Raw genomic sequence first — 12186 nt, 5'->3', positions numbered from 1 at the left:
ACATCCACGGAGGATAGACACCAAAAGAAGAAGAAAAGAAAAATAGACCAAGATGGTCAAAAGAGCATAAAGATTGGACTTTAATCGCAATGGAATTTAATACAATGGAGTGAAAAGTCCAGATTTTAAGTGTGTGTTGGAGATAGTAGAAATCGCGTAATTCACAGGAAAAATGAAGCTTTTCATCCCGACTGTCTGAAGAGAAAAGTCAAATTTTTGTATTTTGATTGTAAGCACGGACAAATATTTGAATATTTTAGAAGAATCTCTTTTACTGATTATGGAATACCGTTTAACATCAGCGGAAGATTTTGTCCTCTAACAGAACGGCGCAGGTTGTCATAACTCAAAAAAAAAGTTTAAAATGGATTGAAGACCATGGCATACCACTTCTGGAATGGGTTTCTAACAGGCCCGACTTGGGTCTTGCTTTTTTAACCTTTTCACTTGATTAATGCTATGGTATAGTTCTTATACCTCTTCTTTTGTTCCTTCTGTTGTAGGTGCATATGCTTGAATTATATTGATGTCAATTGGTCTTGCTTTCAGTTGTATGAGCATAATTTTTGCTGAGGTTGGGATGAAGTTGTCAACAAATTTTGCCACTTCTTTTGTCAATATAATGCCGACACCTAATTCATGTTTGCCGTTATCTGTTTCAGAATAGTAAACGCGGTGTTCCCCGATATTTTCTGTTCCTGAACCTGGCCCACCCATTTCACTTATTCCCAGAATATCGCCCAATGATATCTGCGTACACGTTGCTCCATTGTCAACCGTGGGTGTGTAGCGCGTTTTCTTGCTCTAAAATGACATGCAACCGTTTTATGACTAAAAATAAAAAAATCACCCTCCCAGTAGCTTGCCTAAACAAGCTACTAATCGTTGACGCTGTGTATGTCCTGTTTCTTCTTGCCGTGAGGACTATGAAACGATCTTAAGCATAAGTTGTGGCTCTTTCCTTCCTCCCCCAAATGTATGCTCAGAAGATCCTGTTTCTAAATAGCAATGTCATGTCCGGCTTCCAACTATGAGACACATTGAATCGTATAGAGATTTCCACTTAAACCTTTCTATCTCGAACGCAGTAGCTGGAAATAGGACGCACTTCCTATCTCCATCACAGAGACTCTGCAACCAACAGGTTGCACGGTCTCTAATCGTCTTAAAGGCAGATTAATAAACTAAATTTTGTTTGAACTAAACTGTTATATTGGAACAACAGTAATAAAGTTGTTTAAACTTATACCATATTATATTTAAAACCAGATTTTTATTTACTGAAAAAAAATAAGGAAATAAGTAGCATGTAAAATGCCCTGGATATAAATTTTCTTCAGGGCTTATCCATCCCAATAAAAGTATCCCGTTTAATTGTTGACTAGTGTTTGAAAACTGTGGTAAATCAACTTTATTCTTTAAGTAGCAAGTTTAAGAAAAAAAATATTAAAATGATTTAAAAGAAATTAATATAAATGAAGCCAATAAAAAATTTCTGTAAAAATAAAATAGGTTTAAATAAAATTGAGAAATTTAAACTAAAACTTACCTATCGTATTTTTCCAATAATTTATCGAACTCTTTGTGCATGTTTTCTCGATCATCCAATGCTTTTTGGGAAGCGTATATTGCTTTATCTAGTTTCTCCTTTAGGAGATCGATCTCGGAGAGAGCATCGTCCCTTTCGATTTGTAGTTTTTGTTGTGAAGAATGTGTTTTCTCCCACCTATCTTTAATGACGTCAAGTTCGGTTTCTATGTCTGCTCGTTCTCTTTGTACCTTCGCTATTTGTGTCAGCTGCATTTCGACTCTTTCCTTCAGTTTTTCGCATTCGTCCTGGAAACTATCGCGTTCTTTCTGGATTCTAGTAATTGTAGTCTAAAACAAAATTATTTTTACAGCACTATTATTGACTCTAAATTAAAAAAAAAAATACATAAGAAATTAATAAAATTATAACGGTCGTTAGTTATAAGAACGAGTTATAAGATCAAGGAAAAGTAGAAGTATAAAAAGGACCAAAGAAGAATAAGAAGAAGTTATAAGAAATGTTTCTTTTCAGGAAAGCGATACATTATCAAAGACGATATTACAATTGTCGAATTACTCTTACTGACTGATGTTAATTGGTAACTTGATGGTGCTTCGATGGATTTAATGTCCATTATCTTCTTTGATGTATTGGGTGGTTCAGGGTGTATGTTAAGGGTGCTCTGATTAGAAAAACTGTTTTGCCTCCTCAAGGCGTGTTTCGAATAATGGGTGTAGACACTTTTGTTGTAAATTTTCGACCACTTAAGGCGGTTGGGCTGAGGTCTGCGAAATATATGACAGGACTTAATAACGGTTTTTTAAATCCTTTTTTTATTTACTGACCCATTGTGAATGCATTGAGGGCAGCTGTCAGTGTTATCTTCTAAACAAACAGATGTAATTTTGCAATGGCCTTGGCCTCGACCGTGTGCAAAAGCTCGAAGTGGGCTATATATCTAAGAGAGTTGAAAATAGGAGTTACCTCAATGGTGTCAATGTATTTTTAGGGAGTTCTTGGCTCTCAGATGTTATTTGCAATTTGTTTGGGATAAAGGAAAGTTTCTTTTCAGGGTGTAATTTCAGCTAAGATAGCATCTTTTATGTGAAATCTTGACTAAGCAGAACGTACCCTTCTCACGCTTTTAAGGATTGCTATTAGATCGTGATCCCAACGTGATGACTGAAGTGAGGTCGATCTCCCCGAATCCTAACTTCCATGCTTTCTTTAGCTTGGTGTGTGCGACGACAGCCACTAACGTTTGGATTTCTAAAGAGTTAAAGTGGCTATTTATATGCTGAACTATACAACCGAAACATATTTTACGGTCACAAAACATAAGCCGTGATAGCCTACCCTTTCTTTTTAAAATATAAATGAGCTTGTATTGATCGAACCTACGACTTTTTCTTTATTCGTAGTTATGCCATAACACTAAATTAGGTTGATATATATAAGACAGCTTTATATAACTACTTACCTGCGTTTTTTCCACTTTATCTCTCAGCCGATCTGATTCTACTTGAGCTGACTCTTTTTCTTTCTGCAGACGAGCAGACTGGCCTAGAACCTTGTCCAATTGCGATTGGATGTTCTCTAAGTCGTATGCCACCTTTTCTTTCTCCAATTGTATCTAAAATTTAATGTATTATTAATTTATTAATTATTTAGTAGACCAATAGTATCTATTATATATATATATATATATATATATATATATATATATATATATATGTGTGTGTGTGTGTGTGTGTGTGTGTGTGTGTGTGTGTGTGTGTGTGTGTGTGTGTGTGTGTGTGTGTGTGTGTGTGTGTGTGTGTGTGTGTGTGTGTGTGTGTGTGTGTGTGTGTGTGTGTGTGTGTGTGTGTGTGTGTGTGTGTGTGTGTGTGTGTGTGTGTGTGTGTGTGTGTGTGTGTGTGTGTGTGTGTGTGTGTGTGTGTGTGTGTGTGTGTGTGTGTGTGTGTGTGTGTGTGTGTGTGTGTGTGTGTGTGTGTGTGTGTGTGTGTGTGTGTGTGTGTGTGTGTGTGTGTGTGTGTGTGTGTGTGTGTGTGTGTGTGTGTGTGTGTGTGTGTGTGTGTGTGTGTGTGTGTGTGTGTGTGTGTGTGTGTGTGTGTGTGTGTGTGTGTGTGTGTGTGTGTGTGTGTGTGTGTGTGTGTGTGTGTGTGTGTGTGTGTGTGTGTGTGTGTGTGTGTGTGTGTGTGTGTGTGTGTGTGTGTGTGTGTGTGTGTGTGTGTGTGTGTGTGTGTGTGTGTGTGTGTGTGTGTGTGTGTGTGTGTGTGTGTGTGTGTGTGTGTGTGTGTGTGTGTGTGTGTGTGTGTGTGTGTGTGTGTGTGTGTGTGTGTGTGTGTGTGTGTGTGTGTGTGTGTGTGTGTGTGTGTGTGTGTGTGTGTGTGTGTGTGTGTGTGTGTGTGTGTGTGTGTGTGTGTGTGTGTGTGTGTGTGTGTGTGTGTGTGTGTGTGTGTGTGTGTGTGTGTGTGTGTGTGTGTGTGTGTGTGTGTGTGTGTGTGTGTGTGTGTGTGTGTGTGTGTGTGTGTGTGTGTGTGTGTGTGTGTGTGTGTGTGTGTGTGTGTGTGTGTGTGTGTGTGTGTGTGTGTGTGTGTGTGTGTGTGTGTGTGTGTGTGTGTGTGTGTGTGTGTGTGTGTGTGTGTGTGTGTGTGTGTGTGTGTGTGTGTGTGTGTGTGTGTGTGTGTGTGTGTGTGTGTGTGTGTGTGTGTGTGTGTGTGTGTGTGTGTGTGTGTGTGTGTGTGTGTGTGTGTGTGTGTGTGTGTGTGTGTGTGTGTGTGTGTGTGTGTGTGTGTGTGTGTGTGTGTGTGTGTGTGTGTGTGTGTGTGTGTGTGTGTGTGTGTGTGTGTGTGTGTGTGTGTGTGTGTGTGTGTGTGTGTGTGTGTGTGTGTGTGTACATGTTCCGAAATATTTCCGCGGTTAGAACAATTAAACCTCGAGCTAGGACTTATATCATTACAAGAATTAATATTAATCTTAACAGTCTTCCAAGTTGAATCGCGTCGATTATGACTGCGCCGGGCTTTCGACATCCTTTCTGATGTCTTCATAGGGCTTCCGAGGTCTCAGTCTCCCAAGCCCCCACTTACCAATGCATTAGTGCAGTCAGGAAGACGTTGAAGTAACAAGAAGTCTAATAGAGAAAAGACATGATGAGATAACGAGAATTCTTCCGAATAGAAATTAAAAAGACCAAGCAACTGAGAGTTGAAAGTAAGTCAGAATTGATTTGTTCCCCTGTCAACGAAGTAATTAAGCCTCCTACATTTGACGGCGAGGCCTCCTGGCCTGTGAACAGAAAACAATTCGAAACCAGTGCACAAAATAATGGATGGCATTCTATATAAACAGAAGGCAACAGCTCTCATATTATCACTTTAAAGTAAGGCTGTCGAAATCCTCCAAAATATCGTAGAGAATGCACAATAGAACTATGAGACCATCGTATCGGCTCTAGAACTAAGACACGGCAGCCAATATTTAAAGCCAGTATACCAGCGTCAACTAAAAGTACGTATCCAAGGCTCCAACGAATATGTGCAAGAATACGGAGCGGAAGTATAAAAGATTGCACGACTTGCTTGATCAAAAGTCCCGGAAGAGTTCCTACACCAATTCACCATCGAATGTTTCCTTGATGGCCTGTGCGATATATATCTTCAGCAGACATTACGACTAGGAAGAGGACGCTACCAAATATTGAGGAATACTATTGACGTAGCCTTGAAGTATGAAGCCGTGAAAAATGTGTCATCAACGAAAAGTCTATAAAGTAAGAGATGTTGCCGAAGTGGAAGAAGGCGATCTAAATACACTGCTCCAGGTGTTCGCCTCCCAATTCGAGAATATCTCAGCCTAATATTCTTTGAGACAACAACGTCAAGGGCACCCAAAGAGTTACAATTGTGGATTGGTAGACCACCTTCAAGGTGATTGCAGACAACTATAAGAGAAAAGGACAGAAAATCGACCCACAAGCCATTCCCACCACACCGATGCAGTCCTAGTTTCTCAATAACCACAATAAGAAGAAGCAGTGACACTTTGGATACCGATGTACTTCTCAATAGTGAACGAACAGGAAGAGGAAAAAGTCATGCGAATGTCTACGGCCTCTCGAGAAGACTATGCGAGGAGTGCAACTGCCGATTCTGCGAGCGCCAAGAAGAACGAGGGGGTCAGATTCGACAATTGAAAACCATAGAGGGCGGAAGTAACGAAGAAGCTCTAACCAAAGAAAACCTCGAGGCTAAGCAGATAAAAGATCCAGATCTAAATCTAGTCCGTGAGCAGAAGAAAGATCCAGATCTAAAGATATTCCATGAGTGATTGGACAGCGGAGCTAGGCCACAGTAACAGGAGATTACCACGTATGAGCAAGCAATGAGGGGCTATTTGCTTCAGTGGGAGTCCTTGTGTCAGCATCCTAAGTTGTTCTCTTAAAGTCATGTAATAAGGACGTACGCGCAACTTGCAGAACTCGGTAACGGCCACTCCGGGGGGCATTTTGGAATAAATAGGACTCTGGCCATAAGAGTCCGTGAGAGGTATTATTGGGTTAATTGTCGGAAAGATGTGGAAGAATGGTGCAAACGATGTGACCTGGGACCAATTTCAGTAACAAAATCAGAAAACACGTATTTGATGGTTGCTATAGACTATGTTTCCAAATAGCCAGAAGTAGTTGCACTACCCAACCAAAAAGCAATCACAGTTGGTAAGGCTCTGCTTGAGAATGTAGTTTCCCGACATGGGGTATCACTACTGATTCATTCTGATCAGAGACGCAACTTCGAATCGGTACTTTAACAGAGCATGATGACTTTGCTGGGAATTAAAAAGACCAGAACGACACCGGTTCATCCTCAATCCGAGGGCATGGTAAAAAGACATCACCGGACTATCAACAACTACCTGTCCATGTTTGTACATGAAAATCAGAAATACTGGGACAAACTGATGCCTCTGTTTCTGCTAGCCAACTGAAGCTCCCAACATAAAGCAACTGGTTACACTCCAGCAATGTTACTGACTGCTCGAGAGATGAATCTTCCCATCGATCTCCTACATGACAATCTACCAGACGGAGAGGTGGAGTAAGAGACACTTCCCGAGTATGTCAGCAGCCTAAAAGATTGACTGCTTAGGTCCACGGATGAAGGTTAAGTTCGAGCAGAAATTCACTCCTGTTAGGTTCAAGGAAGATTATGCAGTTTGGCTCTACAAACCAACCAGAAGGAAAGGTCTAAGTCCCAGTTGCAGCAACCCTGGGAGGGACCGTACCTAATTACTAAGAAGATAAACGGCCTTGCATATAGGGTGCAACTAACGCCACGAAGATAGCCGAAGGTAGTCCACTTAGTAAGACTGTACTTATGACGTTATGACAGAATCCAGCGACCTAGTTCATTTAGGTACTGTTCTGAAAGAAGATGCGATGCTATGTGACTGTAATTAGGGTCCTGTAACATCTCGAAATTTTTAACTGGTATTATATTAATGTTAATTCGCGGATTTAACTGTTAAAAGCGCTACCGTTCCCGCCTTCTCTGGGGATATCTAGAACATAATATGTTCGTTTATAAAACACAGTTGCGGCGTTACTTTGAGGAGCCAGTTTTTTGCGAAGAGCGAAGTGTTTATCTTGTAAAGTGATATACAATAATAATTATTGAGACATAATTTGTTATTTATATAGTGAGTTGTATTTTTAGTATTTTAGTGTTTAAATAAAATTAGTTTAACTATGTGTACTTCACTTAACCCTTGCACCCACAGAAAACAAACCAATAATAATAAAAACATTGAATTTTTCATAATATCTAAATAAAAAAAATAGTTAAAATATAAATATGACTAAACTTAAACATAGGGTCCAGCAGACTCTTTTTGCCAGTTTATATAAGCAAGTTGCCTTGCCCGGGAGGGTTGTGAAATACAATATATTTAATTAGGATACATACCCTTCTGGTCTCCCCAAGTGACTTGTCGAGCTTTTCTTGTAACTTGTCTACTTCGGTCTGTGCTTTGTCTAGAGCGTTCTGTAATTTGTCTTGTTGTGATTGAGCCTTTCCCAAGGTCGCCGACGTACGCTCCAGTTCTTCTCGTGCCTTCTCCAACTCCCCGTACGCTCGATCTTTGTCCGAGTGCAATTTCGCCGTAGTCGATTGCGCTCTCTCCAATTCTTCCCGAAGACTCTCTTGTTCTTGGTGAGAATTTTCTAGTCGGGCCTAAAATATAGAATTAATTAATTTATGGCTTAGAATGTAAAATATGAACGTGACAGAACTATAATTTTTCAGTTTAATCATCAAATTATTATACTTCATATACTTTCTGCATACTAAATAATAAAGATATATCATATGTCCTATCAAATATTCTATAGGACACGGCACTCTAAGAAAAAGATGAATATGTTTAGTAAATGCCTTGTTACTAAGTCAAGTTGGCTTCATTGTCTTTACAAAGAGTCGCTGATTATATCCGAATCACCGCGGTAAGTGAGTGCCTTTATTTTATTATTTACTAATTTATAAATCACACCTTTAATAATAAAGTGGCATAACTCAAAATTCTTAAATTTTGAGTTTTAGTCATAAAATGACCGAACATAGTGCCCTCTATTGATTTAATGCGAACACATGTTGAAATCGGATACTCCTGTGGGTAGATTTCTGCTTGGGTCAGTTTAGTACCGCACTGTCCCATTTTGGTGGTTCAGTCATAAACTGACCGGTTTTAGTGTTACTTCAGCGGCGAAAGGAAGAACATCGTCGATAGTTGAAATATTCAAGATTGTGTCAGTTTATTACCTAATTAAACTTAAGGTACGTATTTTTTTATTTTAATCATAAAGAGTGATATTCCTAGTTGTGTCATTTTATTGCTCAAAATCCTTTAAATGTGGTAGAACTTCTATGAATTATGTCAGTTTATTATCAAATATTTAGATAGTCTGTTTGAATTATTTTGATAAAAATCTCTGTTGTAGGGTTTATGAGAAATTAACCAATTTAAAAGTTATCATGGATGCAAATACCGTGCCATTGAGAGGAAAACTCATTACCAACATGGTTTCAATATCGAAAACTTATGATTCCTAGCATAGCATGAATGAGAACAAAATTTGACTGAATTAGAAGATTCAAAAAATATTATAAGTAGCAAAACAATTTCACGTTTTTAGTATTAAGAATTTCTTTTTCGTTGTAGCTGTATTCGAATAATTTGGCTAATCAGAACATTGTTTTCACAGAAAACAATGAAGATCATGGCTACACAAAAAGCATAGGTACATACCCAACATCTTCTAAAGAAAGTATGACTGTGGAAACCATTGAATGTGCAGAGGTCATAGAAATATTATTATATTGATGATCGTGATTTGTATTCTTTTAAACATGAAGTAGAAGTTCACAATTTTATATTGTTTTAGGATTTTGTGTATGCAAACGACAATGAAAAGGAAAATTATCGTAAGTGCGTGGCAAATCTGAACAATTTGTATGTACTGTTAACCCTGATAATTCTACTAAGATTCACATTAATCGAAAGGAAACAGTGAACTATTACGTTTCACCATGTCATTCTAATGAGAGTGGTGCTGATATAAGCGACAACGATCGTACCAACAAAGTCGAGCGGAGGGGTCAACGAAGGATGTTATCCAATAGCAGCTCTTCCAGTAACGAGTCCTTATCAGGCAATTCATCTTCTAGTTCTCCGCATTCGTCCACACAAAATGAAACGTCAACGACAGTTAAAAAGAGTAAAAAGCGCATTCGCCAACCAAGTAAATGGAAACAGAATACAGCAAAAGATTAAGAAATTCTAGTAAGCCTTAGGTTTCAATGTCTAAATCTAAAAAAGTTGTTGAGGCTCCAAGTACTAAACCATCTTGCCTTGAGAAATGTTGGCTAAAGTGTAAGAAGAAAATCAGTGAGGATGCAAGAAATATAATTTTTAACAAATTTTGGGACCTGGCAGATATTAATAAACAGAGAATATTTATTCATTCTAATACTGAAGATGTCATACCAAGGTACAAATATACGAATGCTGCAAATCCAAAAATTCCCAATAAGGCATTTTTCTTTAATATTGATGACGAACCAAGAAAAGTATGTAAACTTTTTTTTTAAAATACTTTGAGCATTACGGATCGTATGGTGCGAACAACTTTTAAAAAAGATCAACATGGCTTCGTAAAAAATGATAACCGAGGAACGCATGGCAGTTATACCGAAATTAGTGGAGAACTTGTAGAAGATATAAAAGATCACATTAATTCGATACCACGTATCTAATCCCACCATCTCTAAGGTAATACTTTACAAAACTTTTCAGAGACTTTAAAGAGAGTCAAATAGAGAAAAATAGATCATTTGGCAAATACTGTACATATCATAAGGTTTTTACGACTCATTTTAATACAGAGTTTTTTAAGCCCAAGAAAGATCAGTGTGATCTATGTCTTTCTTATAATAATACCAATGTGGAAGCAAGACAAAGCATACTTAAACAATACGAAATACTTGAAGAAAAGAGTTGTGTAGGAAAGAAAAATATTTTGATCGCCTTTATATAGAAGAAAATGAAAAAGTTGTTATTTATGACTTGCAGCAGTGCTTCCGTGCCCAAGGGGTGATATAACCGCGTTTTATTACAAGTTAAAACTTAATGCTTATAATTTTACTTTGATTGAACTAAAAAAAAAGATCAGAATAATGAAAAAAAGCAAGCGATGTTGATTGTTTCAATTGAAACGAAACAGATGCAAAACGTGGTTGCATTGAAATCGGTTCTTCTATAATGAAGTATTTTGAAATATTATCCAAAAATGTCAACTTTTCAAAGAAAGAACCGGAAGTAACCTTTTTCTCGAACAACTGCTGTGAACAAAATAAAAATAAAATTATTGCCACCTTATATTTATATGCAGTAACTCACTACAATATTAAAATTATAACACATAAGTTTCTGATTAAGGGTCTTAGCCAAAATGAAAGCGACAGTGTGCACAGTCTAATTGAAAAAGAGGTTAAAAGGAATCTGAAATCTGGCCCCATATATTCGCCCCACTAGTACGTGTTTATAATTAAAAGTGCAAAAAAATCAAGTCCCCCGTTAACAGTTCGTGAGCTTACTTTTGAGTCGTTTACGGATCTAAAAAAGCTTCAAAAAGAATGAGGATATAACTACAATATAAATACTCAAGGAAATACCGTAGTGTGGAACGATATTAAAGTTCTGTTGGTTAAAAAAGGAAATCCATTTAGCCTGTTTTATAAAACGTCGTATAAACAGGATACTTTTCTTGAAATTAACGTATGAAACAAAAGAAAGAAAATGCCTCTTTTGAAGAATATAATTCTCATATGGAAAATAAGAAAAAAGATCTCCAAGAGGAAATTTCCAAGGATCTGATTCCAAATTATTATGCAGAATTTTACAAACTTATGCTTAACCCTTAACTGCTCGTAAGGCTGTAAGAGTATTAGACGATGATTTCGAAGAAGTGTGCACAAAATGGTATAATGAGGCGAATAGTGATGATGATGTGAAAGAAGAATATTATATATAAAGTGATCATTTTACGGACAGTGAGCAAGAACTAACTAAAAATGAACAGCAACAAGACTCAGAAATGATATCTAGCGAAGATGAAGAAGAGTGTGTCAATTCCACCGATTATTACTATGGAAAGAATAGGTATAAGTGGAGTAAAAAGGAGCTAACTAGAAACGTTCATACGCCTGCTCACAATATTGTTGTGTCCCATCAATCCCTTCAAAAGTCAACGAGCCGTTTATTACTTTAATAAATTGTTTTCGGCAGATATGTATAGTCTTGTTGTCAAGAGAAGTAACGAAAAACTCGCAACTTTTCGGCCAAAATATCAGCAATATAAAAAAGACAAATCCGAGTTGGCTGATACTGATGAAATAGAATTGAGAGCTTTCGTGGGACTGCTTCTTTATACTTCTATTTATAAGTCAAATCATGAGGATGTACGAAGTCTATTTGCTACGAACGGTAAAGGACGGTCTATATTTAGAGCAGTTATGTCGCAGAAACGTTTCCTGACCCTGATGGCCGCTTTAAGGTTTGACGATGCCTCGGAGCGAGAACAAAGAGCAAGGGATAATTCAGCTGCTGCTATCCAAGAATACTTTGACTTTTGTCAGCAATTTGTAAGCAATTCAAAAGATGCATATACGGTTGGGAAAAATGTGTGTGTAGACGAAATGCTGGTAGGTTTCAGAGGCAGATCTCGCTTTAAAATGAATATTCCCAGCAAACCCTGTAATATGGGATAAAAATCTTATGTATGACTGATGCACGAACTGGGTGTTTACATAATGCTTACATTTATGCTGGGAGAGGTTCAGATGGATTTAGCCTGACAAATGAAGAAAGACAAATGAGCATACCTACTCGAGCAGTTATAAGATTAGTCAAACATCTTTACAATACTAATAGAAATGTAACTGGCGACAGCTGGTTTATTTCAGTTGATTTAGTACATCATCTACAACAACATAAACTCACCTACGTTGACACAATGCGAAAAAATAAAAAAGAAATTCCTCCACAGCTCCTTCCGCGACCAAATCGTAATGACTTTGTATGGATTTTGACTTTGTATG

At 37.7% G+C, this 12186-nt stretch overlaps 1 protein-coding gene across 7 annotated transcripts in view; it reads right to left on the bottom strand.

The window, feature by feature from the left end:
* Positions 1–12186, bottom strand: part of brp (ELKS/RAB6-interacting/CAST family member bruchpilot) — a 528827-nt gene that overhangs the window by 70996 nt on the left and 445645 nt on the right. For all 7 annotated transcript variants that reach the window (XM_072520526.1, XM_072520528.1, XM_072520527.1 and 4 more), the window contains 3 exons: positions 7498–7764; positions 3012–3164; positions 1550–1878 (listed from right to left, as the gene is read on the bottom strand). In XM_072520526.1, the coding sequence (XP_072376627.1) occupies positions 1550–1878; positions 3012–3164; positions 7498–7764 (749 nt within the window). The remainder of the gene's footprint in view (positions 1–1549; positions 1879–3011; positions 3165–7497; positions 7765–12186) is intronic.

Source organism: Diabrotica undecimpunctata, chromosome 1, assembly GCF_040954645.1.
Source record: "Diabrotica undecimpunctata isolate CICGRU chromosome 1, icDiaUnde3, whole genome shotgun sequence".
Taxonomy (NCBI): domain Eukaryota; kingdom Metazoa; phylum Arthropoda; class Insecta; order Coleoptera; family Chrysomelidae; genus Diabrotica; species Diabrotica undecimpunctata.
The sequence above is the reverse complement of the archived record's forward strand: the minus strand, read 5'-3'. Positions and strand labels throughout refer to the sequence as shown.